The sequence below is a fragment of the Centruroides vittatus genome, unplaced genomic scaffold (genome assembly GCF_030686945.1).
Source record: "Centruroides vittatus isolate TY-2023 unplaced genomic scaffold, ASM3068694v2 scaffold_2890, whole genome shotgun sequence".
Classification (NCBI taxonomy): Eukaryota; Metazoa; Arthropoda; class Arachnida; order Scorpiones; family Buthidae; genus Centruroides; species Centruroides vittatus.
Window position 1 is genome coordinate 94,688 of NW_027122694.1, and position 16,431 is coordinate 111,118.

The 16,431-nt window shown below is 30.6% G+C and overlaps 1 protein-coding gene across 1 annotated transcript; it reads right to left on the reverse strand.

Moving 5' to 3' along the window:
- Nucleotides 1-443: 443 nt before the first annotated feature.
- Nucleotides 444-2,149, reverse strand: LOC136987907 (uncharacterized protein PF3D7_1120000-like). The gene is made up of 8 exons (XM_067285682.1): nt 2,049-2,149; nt 1,894-1,956; nt 1,691-1,799; nt 1,494-1,617; nt 1,206-1,418; nt 1,067-1,135; nt 737-994; nt 444-639 (listed from the first exon to the last, which is right to left on the reverse strand). The coding sequence occupies exons 2-8, from the start codon at nt 1,949-1,951 to the stop codon at nt 499-501; spliced, it is 972 nt and encodes a 323-aa protein (XP_067141783.1). The 5' UTR covers nt 1,952-1,956; nt 2,049-2,149; the 3' UTR covers nt 444-498.
- Nucleotides 2,150-16,431: the final 14,282 nt, after the last annotated feature.

The following is a 16,431-nucleotide window of genomic DNA, read 5'->3' on the forward strand; positions in this document are numbered from 1 at the left end:
CAAATGTGACTGCACACACAAAAATATCCCTAAAGAATATACAAATATTTGAAAGTGAAGAAAAATAAAATTAAAAGTGTTGAGTCTAATGCACTTTCTTCTAAAGAAAAGATCTAAGTAAAGTATTTCTTTATTGTCTTAATTAGCATCTTTCTTAAAGAAAATGGATACTATTGCATTGGCTAGACATCGCTTGTAACATGCTTAGTGAAAGTTAACCACTTCCATTTGGAAATAATTAAAGTATGAAATAAGAAATAATACATATTTTGTCCTCGTTCCGTTCATCAACATTCTACTATAGTGTATTTCTCTGTATGCCCATAGTTTAAAAATTAATAAACAAATTGTGATTTAATTTCCATTCTTTTAAAAATCGTGCGATACGGTCTTCGCATTATAGGGTAAATACACATGAATAAAAACGAATAATAAAATTCGAATTACATCACGATAATACTGTTATCTTTATTGTTCTATTCAGTACAAGCTTCCAAGTTACTCATCTTTCTTCATAACATCCCGTACGGCATCCTTAACTTGTTCCCATAAGTCTTTCATATCTTCTTTGTATGGACGTAAGAATTCCAAAGCTTCTAAGGCAACCTCCTTGCTTACTTCTTTGTGATGTTTGATGAACTAAAAATTAATCATTAATTAATATCTAAATAGCAATTATTGTAATAAATGAAAATCATTTATAAAAAATAAACTTTTGATTATTATATGTATTTACATCTTTTGCAATAATCTTCATTTTTTCCAGTTTGTCCTTTGCTTTTTCCAGAGCTTCATCATGCTTTTCTTTCAACCATTCCATGAAATTCAAATACTTTTCTTTGGCATCTACTCCTATCTTTTTAAAATATTCTTTCACTCTATCCCATAGTTCTTTGAGAGAACGACTTTCTTTCCTGCCTAATAATTCATCTATAAAGTCCTTCAAGGCTTTCTTTCCGTGTTCTTTCAATTCCCTCATAAGTTCTTGCAGAGCCTGAAAAACAATTTATTAGTATATTATATTTAACTTCTCATACCAATTTGACTGGAAATGAAATGTAAATACCTCTTTATGTTCACCAAATTTTTCTTTCAAAAACTCCTTGATCTTATCTAAGCTGACGTGTTCTTTTAACTATTAACGTACAAGTTAATTAGAGAAATTTAGAAACATGAAAAATAAATAATTTAAATTAAGCACAAGCCTTTTCACGAAGTTTTCTGAGAATTTCTTTAAGATTAAATCCTTCTTCTGCTAGTTCGAATTTTTCGTCAATTGATCTTTTGTCTTTTTTCAGTTTATCTAGCATTTTATCCCACCATTCTTTTGCTTTTTCTTTCATTTGTTTAAGCAGCTCCTTGGCTTTCTCGTGAAATTCAAGTCCCTTCTCTTTTAGCTTTTTTTTGATTTCATGGTACTATGTTTAAAGCGCAGAAAATTAATATTTCAAAAAGAGGATAATGTAATAATAAAATTATATTTCCAAATTTACTTTTTCGATTAGATCTGACGAGATTTGTTTTCCTTTGTCTATGGCATCTTTCATTTTTTCTACAACCTCATCCAGTTTATCTTTCATTTCCTCTTCCGATACAGCTTCGAATCTTTTCTGTATCCTATATACATATTAAAGTTTTTAAGTGTTATAATTATTATTAAAGGTGCAAGTATTTCTCTGTAATAACTCACTCATCAAGTTCTTCGGAATCGGGCACACCCAATGCCTCACTCAATGATCGAGCAGATTTCAAGCCCTCTCTGTAACTTTCCAGAACTTCATCACGAGCTCTTCTCAAAGCTGGAATTTTAAAGTTTGGTATTATTATTATTTTTTCTTTAAATCATGTTACAAATTAATGTAATTTATAAATTTATAGATAATATAACTTTACCTTCGTGAAAGTTCGCAGCCGCAAAGCCAACGAAGAAAATCAAAAGCAGGAACTTCATGATTTCTGTAAGTTAGATGACAGTATGAATTAGAATCGCATTGTATTTTTCAGAAAAATATTATTAAATATTTAATAAATATTGTATGGATGCTTACCTCAGTCACTGTGTCTTAGTTACCCTAAAGAACAGTAACGTACTGTCAAAGCAGAAGTGCTTTTATACTGTTCAGAAACGGAAGTGAGATAAAACAAAGTTAAATAAAAATTGCGTACAAGGTTAGATATATCTATTTTAACCTAATTAAACGTTTTTAATTTTGATATGGATAAATACAGATGTAGATTTTCACACATCGTTCCTTAATTTAAGTATTTCATTTTAATCTAAAAAAATGATAACAATTGTTTTTTACACATGCCCTTTCCCAAGGAAGAGAGTCGTCAAAAATTCTAATTAAAAACTTAAATTCATTTTTAAAATATTATTAATTATTTATAATATAATTTAAACATTTTCCTTACTTTTACAAGCGAAATATTCAGCCAAAGCTATTTAATTTTTTATATTAAATGGCTTTACTTTGTTCTAAATTGTATTAAACTATTAAATAATAGTTTATTGTCACTTTAAAGTTAAAACGATAAAATTATTCATTAAATATTAAACTAAAGTCGTTTTCTTTCTATACGAGATTGACGTAAATTATTTCCAGACTTCACGTCAGTTTTTTTTAAAATTAATATATATTTAAACGAAATTTTATTTAATAATTGTAAAAAAATTTTCTCTGTTTTTAAGATCTGTTGCACAAATAAATTATACGAAAAAAATAAACAAGAAAGAGAGAATGATCTTCACTTGAGATAAAAGCTGTTTAAAACATTTTATTAAAATAGAAGAAAAGAGAAAGATATCGTTTTCCTTTCCTTACATAACATTTATTAACGTATAAGAAATTCCAAAAAAATTATCTATAATTAGATCTTAGTAGGGATTATCAGGCAAATTAGGTCTCTGGTAGTAAGATCTAAACAGTTAATTAGGAGGAAACAGACTTGATACCTTATACATAATGTAGCAAGTCTGTTTCCTCCTCCCTCTTTTCTTCTGTTTTCCCACATTAAGAATATCTGTAATATTCACTTTTGGGAAGATGAAATTCTTTTTACTCCTGATCTTCTTAGTTTATTAATATAACCTCAAAAATTTTCTTCCTTCTTGTCTGAAGAGTTATATATTTGTATCTGCAAGCAAACTGTCATAATTTATTGAAGTAATAATTTCTTTATATTAATTTAATTAATATACATGTGTGAAATAATTTTCTTATAGTTCATGTAAAGTACTGTCATAACTTTTCATTTTTTTTCTTGAGTTTGTTAATAAATGATCATTCTCGGTATAATGTGAACAAAACTTCGAATGGTGTCAAGGGTGATGACTGCTCGTATAATCAAACCGATCTCTTGAACTTCATAGTAATAAATATTAGCTTAATCTTTAAAAACTACTGAAATAAAATTATCACGCTGAAAATGCTATCTGCTTGTGGTGTGTGTCTGCAGTCACATGACGATGTCTGCATGTGATGTGACAGACCATGGTCGTCAGATGAACTGTGGGTGAGATATATGTAGTGCACTGATTACCCCTCTTGTAAAATGTTTGAAAGCAGACTCCCGAATATTCTATATGGGTCTAATCAGTGCAATTCATACATTCATTCTAATCACAGATCTGAATTTTGCAAATGAACGCATTCATTCCTCAATGCAAAACTTGACTTTAGTACATTTCCTCTATTAGAAATGTGAAGTGTTTCATCGATGTCCATTCTTGTCAAAGTTTGAAAGATTTAGGGGTTTAAATGAAACATTATTGGACTGGTGAAACCCCTTTTTATCTTGATTTCTGCTCGAAGTCTTTAGCACATCATGTGTCCAAATTCCAACTCACAGTATATTGGCATAGTGAATTATTATCAGACAATTTCGGAATATCGATTTCGGATCCCCAGAACATCCAGAACGTCAGATAAATAACGTCTTATGTTCCTCTGGATCACTGTACTACATCCTTTAGAGAAAGATGTAAATCTTACGTTCAAGTTATTCCGTTTTCTAATCAATTGCGTAGTGTGTTTAAGCCTAAATCCGATCCTCATCTGAACTCATATTTACGTAAATTTTTTCATTGATTAATATTACAATAAAAATTAAAAGTCAGCACAAAGTATTGCTTTAAATATATATAAAGGTTAAGTGAATGATAAGAAATCTTAATGACAAGATGTTCATTGCATCATTGATTGTTTTACCATTAAAATTTTGATAAATTTCTCTGTCTGTTGTCAAATTTAGAAAGATATTTGATAAAGTTTTGACATAACATAACACATTTTTTTCATGTTCTCCAAAATAATTCACTAAAATATCGTTACAACTCTGTTGTCAAAATGTATTGTTTCGGTGTAGAAACGGTGTTATCAATTTTGATTCACTTGATAAAAACTATGAAAGAAGAAGACGAAACAGCTCTTTTTATTACTTAATATACCGGGTATATAGGCTTTTGAAAAATAAACTTTATTTATTTTGATTTTAAATTTTCTTGCACCTTGATTAAATGTCATCTTCATAAACATAATGCAGATGCAGTGGCGCGGAATGCCTTTATGGGAGTCCAACCCCATTTACAGTTTTTACTTCAAACATTTTTAATGGGAATTTCCTGGTATCTTCGTTCGGTTTTTAACGAAACCTCTAAAGTGCCAATGTGCCCTGCGCCAGCGCCACATCGACAATCTAGGGTTTTCATATATAAGTAAAAATTAAATTTCGATATTCTTACTACAGTAATGAGATTATAATAAGTTGATTTAAAGCTCCCTATTGGTGGGGACCTCAAACAATTGCCCTATTGCCCGTAGGATAATGCCCCACTGTACTGATGCAAATCAAGATAAATTTTTATTACAATTATACCGTTTCTTCTAAATGAATTTGTAATTTATATACACAAACGAGGGTATGTGAAGCTGTACAGATATGCTGAACATACGAAAAATTACGAATAAAGAAGAAAAAGAAGAAAGTTTTCTGAAAATAAGGTCATTACGAATGAGTTTAAATAAAGGGCATTAAACATGGAAATGCAAGATACGAAACCTCTAGAGTGCCAATATACCCTGCGCCAGCGCCACATCGACAATCTAGGGTTTTCATATATAAGTAAAAATTAAACCTCCGGAAGAATGATTATATATATTAATTTCGTATGTTTTATTCGTGTTTTCATCATATTTATTTAACAGAAAGCGGAAAATCTTATCAAACGCACGTTTCAAAGTACGGATTAATTATCATCAAACTTTTCTCTCATTGTCGATATTATCATTTTTTAAATTAACATCAATAACAACAGTAGAAACAGGTGGCATTTCCCAATTATCTAGCATAATTTTATTACAACAGAAGTTTTAAGTCATATATTAATAAATACTTTCGAAATATACGAGAAACCAATTAAAAATGTATGGAAACCAATTAAAAATTTTGCAAGTAGAAATTAAATAAACACTTTAGATACTAATTCAAGCAGGAATAAAGTTAAATTGTGGCCTATTATTAATATTTTATTGTTTATTCTATAGTTTTTCTATTTACTTTTAACCTTAAAAATTAAAAATTATCATAACTTTAAATCTTCAAGGAGAGCATATCTAAAAATTGATGTCAGAAGACAAGGCAACACTGTTAAGAGAATTGCCAAGAGATATTACTCAGAGGAGGATTTTCTAAGAGAAATTGGCTCCTAATTATGTGTTAGACACGTGAAGAAAAATTTGGAAGGTGCCAAGTGGCCAGCACGTTGGTGAGGCACGAATAAGTCATCAACTGCAGTGGTGTCTCTCGAATTTAATTAGCCTTTAATCCCTTTTTATACTTAATATATTATACTTTCTACAAGTTCATAGTAAATAATTCTTTTGAAATTATCACACAATGGAAACCATTTAATACCAAGGGCCAAAATGAATCTTAGGTTGTAGATAAGGTAACAGTAATTTTAATTGTGTGATAACCCTTCAAAAGAATTGTTTAATACATATTTGTACGATAGAAAGTGCAATGTATTAAACAATCTAATTTACATTATTCCTTACCGGAAAAATTTGTTCGGTACGCGAACAGATCGGCACTCGAACAGCATTCTGGAGCGAATTAAATTAAGTAAAATAGATTAATTCCAAAAAAGCGTTTTTAAAAGCATTCTAACTGGAATTTAACCAGAATTTTACAAGCCTAGTATACATAAATACTAAAAAAATCAAACAATGCGGAAAATTATAAAGTTTACAACGAAGTTTAGCAGAGTTCTGCACTGAGCGATAGCTACGGGGAGTGACGATTTAAGGATTAAGGAACTTTTCTCTTCCATTCTCAATTTTAGCCGTCGTTGTTACTATTGATCCCATCAACGAATTCATTTATCTTACGGTTATTCTACCATAAGATAACAATATCGTTCACATATCTTTTAAGATATATAATACTTTTTTTGGAATTATGAAACACTTTTTCCTTTAGTATTTTAACGATTAACTCACATAGTATTCCTGAATCGGACTTCCCATTGAGACTTCCCCTTTTTTGTCTTTATGTCTGGCCGTTAAGGCAAAAGCAAGATTCGTAGCACAACAACGAGGTAGTTCTACTACCTCGTTGTTGTAACGAATCATTTCGGGGTTCTTGCTGAACATGAATTCCAATAGTGCTTTCATACAAAATTCGATTTTTATGGAAGGATATAAGTTCTCATAATCCAATACCGTTTCTACTTCCTCTTCCATTAATTATATGTTTTGCATTTCTTTGATCAGATCCTGTGCCATTAGTACACTGCTATCAAGCTGGGAGGAGATAAAATTGTGTAATCTTTTTTCTAAGACAAAAGTCGGTCCCTTGCGCTTTTTTACTATTGGCCTAATTTCTTTACCTTCTTTATGTGTTTTGGCGAATGCAAACAATCTTGGAATTGCAGCCCTTGGGTTTCGGCACTTCTTAAGAAAAGGTAAAACAGTAGAAAGCCTTGTTCCTTCCAGCCTTTTGACTCTTTTATCAATGCTCTAAATGATTTTGTCGTCTACCGTTCACATTCCGTTTTTGTTTTTTTATGTAATCTTCCAACGCTTTGTTGTAAGTTTGTCTTTTCACGATAAGCAAAAGTTTATTTTGTCCGTTCTTGTTGCCACCGAATTGTTTATCTTTAGCCAAAGTTTAGTAAGCAGAATGTCCTTGTTCATAACGCGTCCTATCTTCCATCCTGCTTGGTTTTAATAACTGTTTTCCATCTGAAGTAATCTTTTTCTAACGAATCTAGTCCAACGATCCCTCTTTCAATTTCTTGAATAGAGGTTTCCCAACTTCCTGCATTCTCCAGGACGAAGTTCGTGCCTTTCTCTAGAACTTCTTTTATCTTTGTCGGAACCTCTATTTGGTCCTACACGACGAATGTTAAAAGGTTTCTCTTACTCTTTCTTGTTACTTGATTACTGATGATCCATTTCATTTTCTTAACATACTTTCTTGTTAAATTCTTATGAACCATATCTATTAGTCCAACTATTTCTTTGTTAACTTCTATTAACTTTTCCGGATCTCAAAGGCGAATTCTCTGGGCTTGCTTAGCATGCGCCACATGCTTAAGAGAAAGTTTTGACAGTCAATATCTTTTTATATGAAAACAAATATGCCAATAATTTAATAATTTATTCTAACGTGTAAGCTCTTATCATTTGTATTTGCTTTTACATTGACAGCTAGCGGCTAGCCGTTTTAAGTCAGCGCGATGCATGCAAGAACTCGATCGCCTGCTCGTGTGGAGGTTTGCCGCGGCAAACAAGTAGGCGCGAATAACGTAATTCGAAGCATTTAACAGGACCAGATTTTATCGAAAGCTTGCGGTATCCAGTCATCATACATGTATTGTGTACAGGGGCGGATCTACATAGTGACTAATAGGGCTTAAGCCTTGGGCCCCTAGTGTCAATGACCCACAAAAATTGAATGATTAGAGAGGTTGTGGCGGAAGTTCAAACGTTAAACTTGTACGGCAAGCAAAAGTACACGTTTGACGTTTGAACTCCAAGTAAACTACGTTGCGGCGCACGTTCACAACAAATTCCCATGAGTCAGTGCGTGACGTGAACATCCACTTATGGGATATTGTTAAAAAATGGCGGAAACGTTTAATAACAACGACCAGCGAACATAAATAAACAAATTAAACTATTTTAAAGTTTTTATAGGATGTTTAATAACACTAAATAATTATTTTTAATTAGCGTCGTGTCTCCTACCATACGATAGGACAGATAGGACGATAGGACTACCTCATACTTTTGTTGAAGGAAGTAGTAGCTTATGTAAATCCGAAAGCAGCTCAGTAAATTATTTTTAGAAAATTTACGAACGTATTACGCCGTCGATGGTAGAAGATGCTTAAATAATCATTATTTTAATAAAATTCGTCATAATTTTATCCCAAACACAAAAAAATGAAGAAGTTTAAACCGATCTTCTACTTGCCATGCTAGACGTAACGAACGCCATTATCAATTTTCTAGTATTGCCAGATGGCGGCGCTCGAACGTCCGACGTTCACGTTTTGGGCTGAAAACGACGGCCACAACCTCTCTTTTATCATAAATCTTTAATACTTTTTCATTATAATACATTCTTTTATTATAATTGAAAGAATTGGTATATTTCAATGCGGTTTCGTAAAAGTTATTCTTACAAAGGGGGATTTTTTTGGGGTAGAGAAAAAGATAATGGTCCAAATTTTTGTCGATAGGAGGCGCTGAACGCAAGAAACTAACTGGAATTGTGCACATCTGAGTCTTATAAAATGCAAGATGTACGATTAACAGCTCATTTCTGAATTTTCCTGTTGACGTTGATGGATAAAGCACTATTGCTGAAGTTGCCAGACCTCCAATAAACATGATGCACGACTGCGTGGGCACCACATTTATTGGATTACACAAGCTTTCCGTTTCTTTGAAACGTCGTACTAGGTAAACCAATCCAACAGGAGTGAGTGGACCTGAACCTTTCTTCATTCTCTTCTGTGTCCTAAACCTTCGTAAGGTTTCAGCCGGCGAATCGTGGTTGAAATAAAACAACTTCACCAATAGTGCTTTATCCACCAACATCGACATCATGATGAAAACCGTATGTCAGCGCCAGTAACAGGAAAATTCAGAAATAAGCTGCTAATGGTACACCCTGCATTTTATAAGACTCAGATTTGCACAATTTCAGTGATTTTCTTGAGTTCAGCGCCCTCTATGGAAAAAAATTTATTCTTTTTCTCTACCCAAAAATATCCCCCGTCATGAGAAGAACTTTATGCAAACTGCATTCAAATATACCAATTCTTTCAACTTTTATGAATTTTTAAACTATTTACAAACTTATCGGACACCCTGTATATTTCATGTGTATAGTACATATAATGGGCTTTATAATAGTCCATATTTTTTTTATTTAAACAAAATAACGTTTTTGCCTATTGTTTAGTGCTAGAGATAGGCCTGTTATTCTTATTATAACTTTCAGCCTGCTCAAAAATTTTGGTCAGGATTCGCCCCTGCTGGATTTTCATTGTATATAGTATTTTTGAAGTCGACAAGCTCACGCAAGACTCCATACTTTTTGTGTTTTGCTATTCTGATAGACTTTCGAAGGCTTGCCAGACAAAACATAACATTCAGTGAAAGGCATTCTTTTGGGACACTGATTCTATAAATTCTCATGGGAGATACTTTGTTTTTTACAAATATTCCCTTAAAAACAATGGTCAAAATCAGAGAGGTGGATAAGTAAGTAACGATGATTTTCACAACCATTTTTAAGTTGTTTAATTTTAAATACGTATTTATTTTTTATAAAGCCAAACTCCTTCAAATTATTAAAAAAAACACTAAAAATTCTTTTAAAAATAATTTACATATGTTTTGATGTAATAAAAGCAAAGAAACTGTAAGTTATTTTAAGAATTTATATATTATCTTCGGATTTTGGAAAATTGTTATCATTTTTATAAATTTTCTATTAGAAATTTGTTGATGTAAACATGCTTAAGAGTAGCTGTGAGCTCCGAAACACGAATATTGTGTGTACATGAGAAAAAACCAGGTGAAAAATAAAGATTGTTTTTATGAATAAGACTTCCACTTCATGCAAAAACGGAAACACCAGTATAATAAGTCCTAATAAAATAGTAAGTCGAAAGTAAACAATAATATAACAAAAATAGTATACAATAAGGACATACAGGCAAATGAATTAATGCGTATATTAATGTTGCATGAAAAATGCGACATGTTTACATATTGAAATTCTTTCGCAAATTTATTAAATTGCAATTTATTTTCACCAAAATCACTGGAAATTTATTTAAATATTTATTTATAATCGAATAATTAAATCTTCCGTTGTCCAAATATTAGTTTCTTAAATAAATTAAACAATACAATAGACATTCGATATTTTACACGATATATTTAATAAAGCTGCTTTAAATAAAGCTGAAAAACAGATATAAGAGACAGTACGTTTATTCACTTTTCTCATGTTACCTAATCGTCCTTAACTAATAAAATCGATATTTCCTAGTAACCGAATAACGATTGGTTTCATTTTCTGTCAAACACGATTATTTATTACAGCATATTCTGTATTAGCAGAGTAGATTTTTCATTAGTAACTATTGACTCACTTAAGTCGGCAAATTAAACGTGGATGAAAGCGCGATAGATACGATGGAGTCCTCTTGTTCCTGTATATTATTCTCTCCAACATTAAATTCCATGAAATTAATCGGTATAGGAAATATTATAAAGTGCAACCGTCAACACGATAAGATAACTGCGTGGAGAAAGTTATACCAATTCATAATCTTCTGTATATGTATGATGCTTCACGTATTTTTACATTTGATGTGTGTCTTACCGAAAAGATATTCAGTTTATCTTTGTTCAGATTTCTTAAAATGTTTCTCCAAAGACGAAATGATGAGTTACTGTCTTCTAAACTGTTTCGTCTTTCTGGGTTGTATTATTTACATTTTTACGCTTATCAACGAAATTAAAGGCAATAAAATATATTTATATTTTAACAATAATCGAGAAATACGTCGACTGCAACAACGGCAAAGTGTTTTGATCACGTTCTTTACGGTAATGATGTCATTTATACCAATATTGTATTAGGTGTATCAGCGTATCCAATGATTGCTAAATCTAGCAATCACCTTGTAGCTTCGACGTGTTACATCTTACCTGTCAGCTACTCGTTAATTATTACGTGTACAGTATTTACAGTTATATGGTAATTTTGTTATTTATAGTTACTATGAAAAAAAAATTCGAAGATCTGGCCGAAGAAATTTATAATTATCGCGTTGGATACCTGGAAATGGGAAGTTTTCTTCGATATAGCCGGCACAGATTTAAAAAATGTTGTCACCGATTGGAAGAATTCAATTTGATGTACAAGAATATATTGAGTTTCGGTTATTGCTCATTAATTTTTGTAGCGTATTTCGTTACATGTATGATTTTTTATGTCGAAATGGATAAAGTAATCCTTGTGTGTTCCATCGTCATACTGACGGGTCTAATATTCATGACAGCAATTTGTGTATTAAGGGCTGCAGAGCTGAATGTTTCGGTAAGTTGCTTTTCATTTATATTTAGAAATAATATAGAATGGTTAATGAATAATTATTGAATAATTATAAATATTCTTTCAAAACTTTCGGTAAATAAACAGACCCAATAAATTTATTAACTTGTGGGAAATCGTCTCAAAAGATACATGATGCATTTTTAATAATACCATTTTCTTCTAATAAGAAATTTTAAAATTGTAATGAAATATTCTTTGTTTTATCTACTTGTAAGAACATTTTAACTCAGTTTGTTGTTAGAACTAATATTTTATTTCATGCCTCGTGTTTGCCATGAAAAAAAAAAAAAGCTTTTTGTGAATGAGACATTTCTGGAAACTCCATTTTAAGACAGGTTAGAAAATTTCAAGTATTTATTTGGTCGATGTCGTTTTCGGATCCACCAGATCCTGGATTGATGTCTTTATTGTTTATATCTTCCGACCTCTCTTTATAAAATGTCATCTGAAACTTACTAGAAACTCGATTAAAACAACACTGCAAATTAATAATATTTATTTTCGGTAATTCGTACTTGTTATTTCTTATATATTATATAGGCTATATCCCCTCTCATGGAATTGAAAAGGTTCTGTATTTTGAAAATGGCGACAAGCGACAGATTAAAGGTAATTAAATATTTTATAAATATACAAGTTTGATTGTTTTTGTGTATTTAAAAACAGATATTTCTATTACTTGTTCGTAATTTTTGAATATTGTATTGAAGAAGGAAATATTAGAGAGGTTGCGGCTAAATTCAACCTTTAAACTTGTATGGCAAGCAGAAGTACACGTTTGACGTTTGAACGCCAAGTAAAACACGTTACGCCACACGTTCACGTGGCGCACTGATTCATGGGATGTTGTTAAAAAATGGCGAAAAAAAATTCAAAAGCATAAAGTTGCCAGCGAAGGTAAATAAACAAATTAAATTATTTCTAGAAATTTACAAACGAATTATGCTGTTGATGATAGAAGATGCCGTGAAAGAACAAATCTACTTCTACAGTGTTATGATAAGCTATTATGAACACAATTATATAAACATTCTATAGGCACTTCACATCACTTGCAAAAAAAATTAAATAATTAAATGATTTCTGGATTAAAATCGTCTGTTTCTTTACAATGTTATGGATAAATGCTTAAGTAACCATTATTTTAATTAAATACGTCATAATTTTGACTCGAATCACAGAAAAATACAGAAGATTAAGCCGAACTTCTACTCGCCATGCTCGAAGTTCCAAACACTATTGTCAAACTTCTAGGCTTACAATATGGAGGCGCTTGACGTTCGACGTTCACGTTATAGAGATAAAAACATCGGCCGCAACCTCTATATTTTTTTCGAAGAATCACTGTTTACGTTTTTTCTGAAAATCGTGAATAATTATCTTAATAGATTTTATGTACAGTATTTAAGTAAAAATGGTATTTCTTTGTATTTTTATAACATTATTCTCTTCAAATCTTTTGTTTCTGATAAATACAGAATTAAAATGACATATTGTAACCACAATATTTATTCATATTTCAAGTTGTAACTGTCCTTAATCTGTGACTTAAAATTTATTACAAATATTTTTTTATTTATTACATTAATTGATAACTTTTGCCACGCCTAATGTTATATAATGTTAAATTTGCTATAAAAATCGAATAATTTTTTTAAAATTTTAATCGTCAATGTTAAATAAATTTAAATATAAAAACGTTAGCGAACAAAATATGATTTTCATACATAAATTACAGACAAAATAGAAATTTCTCAATAATAATAAATATTAAATAATAAATGAATAATTTGAAAATTTTCCACATTTTTGTATGTCTGATTTTCAATTGTATTATTGTGAAATGTAAAGTTTGTTTCAAATTATAGAATACGGATTTTTCTTGTAAAATTTTATCATATATTTTATTGACATAATCGTCACTGAAGAGAAAACAAAATATGATACATTACAATTCACTTATTTATTTATTATTACTTAGACAATGCATATAAAGAGAAAGAAGTCAATAATGTTTTTTCATAAAATTTACATTAAATTCGATATATGTAATAATAGTAATAATAATAACGACGACAAGCAATTATTTGCTCTGACATCTTGTAGCAATTTTTAATCATATTATTCGTTTACTTAATTTAAAATATATGCTCTTACCTCAAATTATTAGTGGCTTGCCTTTGCACATATACTAATAATTTTCCTTTAACGATACAGACACCATTCAGGGGAAATTTTAGCATTGAAACAATATGACTTCCGGTTTCCAACGGATGTTCATATATGGCGCCTCATGCCCGTAAGATTCCTTTATCTGATCTCGTCTTTCGAGACCAGATAAAGGAATCTTACGGGCAATATCTTACGGGAATAATCAAAGGATCTAAATCTAACTTATTCCTTACATCTAACACGAATGGTACACGAGAGAGAGAGAGAGAGAGAGAGAGCTTACAATCGTTCTAAATATTATACTATCTTCACTTGAGGTTTGATATTCTTATTAAATGTCGACGTGTTGATAAGTATTCGGGAGTATGCAAGACGGGAGAATCAATCTTCTATGCGCTCAGTATACATTATGGTTTATGTCTTCTATATGCTCTTATATTGCCAGTTCGGGTCTCGTTGAACCTCCGATGAACTGCTCAATTATTATGGCGAATTCTGTCTTCTAAGACTGCGCTTATGTGGCCAGTTCGGGTTCCAAGAACTGCGCCAGAAGGCAGGAAATCTACTCCTTTTTATAGAGATGGCTGGGTAACTGACTCAGCGTCATAGGACAGTGAGTAATTTTTAGTCAATAACAAAAGGAAGTTTACGTCCTTTCTTTCTCGGAAACGAAAAATGCACATCCTTTTTGTTAAAATTTTATCAAGAAATAAAATATTCTGTTATAATATTTTATAATAATTAATCTCCAAATATTTAGAATCTCACATTAAAGAAAGACAGTCTGACGGACAACGGGCGGACAACAGTGAGTATTTATAAATGTACAATTTTTTAAATTGCAGCACAATAAAATAAACGTATAATATTTAAGTCGCTGTATAAAGAAACAAAAAATATTTCAGGTGAAAATAAACTTCAAGACATAAAACTGACTTTTTTTAAATAATAATCATACATATCTTACGTAAGTCATCCGATAATAAAAACTTAAGTGAACAGTGAGGAATTTCTAATCAAATTTAAATTTATAATATTAAAATGGCATGTAAATATTTGTGAGTATATTAATTCATATAGAAATGAGCCTGGAATAAAAAATGTCGTGGCAAAAATTTAAGAATATACACGGTTTATTCAGAAACCTTAGTGAAATTTTTTAACACAGTTTAAAAAATTTACCGTATTTACTCGCATATAAGACGAGGTTTTTATTCATTTTTCATTGCTTCAAAAACCTAGGTCGGTCCTATACACCAGAGCGAAGGATTCTTTGCGTTTTTGCAATAATTTTTGTGAACCGTGTTCGCATTTCTTACCAGATGCTCGCCCTCTTGTATTTAAAAACAAAAGTATTTTATCTGGGTAATTTCAATCGTTCTTGTGTATTGTCAAGAGTAAAAAAGAATAGCAATTAGAAAAGCAAAGCTTTTGAATTGAATTTCAATTTGAAATTCCAAAATCACAATGGAGCCGGATATAAGTTTTAATCCATTCCCACGTGAAAACGGATGATTATTCGGCAATGAGAATTCGGAGAAACTCATAAGTGTAATCGACAGAGAGTGGATTCGACTGTTAAGAATTGGCTAAAAAAATATCCCGATTGTCCAGCTTTACGTGAATAAATTATGTTGTCGATTTTACAAGATTTTTCATTAAATTTTAAAATGTTAGTCATTTTTGTGGGACAATGTGTGCATTTCCGTGCAATTGACATTTTATTTATGATTAAACGAATTAAAATTCGAATTATATTAATAAATCTACTTTTCTTTACTTTAATCTTTAAAGTCGCATCTTGTCCTACATGCGAGTTCGTCTTATATTCGAGTAAATACGGTAAATAAAACGAAACTTTTTCAGCTCATTTGCACTTTGAAGTTGTTGGATGGTCCTACAATCGGAATACAATGCTTGGATTTTACATTTACTAAATTATTTCTGATAAAAGTAACACTTTTCTTGAATTTTTAATTAAAGTATCAATACTTCGATAAACAATATTTTTATCTTATTTTTTCAATAGGTGTTCGAGAGCGGATTTTCATTCTTTTCCAGTCTGAAGGAAATGCGGACAAATAAGAATAAAAAAAAGAGGTAGGATGATATGGATTCAGGATTCGTGAGAAGAATATTATTTTTAAATTGTAAACTTTATATTACCGAAAAGAAATTCCTTTTCTTTCAGTAATTACATTCCGATAACAACAATATAATTTTCTCGGAGGATGTGAAAATCTATCGATAAGTTAACTAGGAAAGAAATCTTATCTTTAACACGGTTTGATCTTTAGTACATTAAAATGTTACGAATTAAAAACGTAATTATAGAACATTTCACTAAAAGTTTATCAAATTAAGATTATTTTATATTATGCTTTTCGAATTTTCCTAAATATTATTTGTCATAAAGATTTCTCTTGTTTGACAATATTCTATCAAATTAAAGAATTCTAGCAAACATTTATGTAACATTTAAAACTTTGGTTGCACCATTTGTTATGATGTTTTATTTATAAATTTTTTATACTATTAATTAGTATAAAATGGCAAAAAGCTTAATTTTGAGTTTAGAAATGAGCTTTATAGAAAAAAAAAATTGTA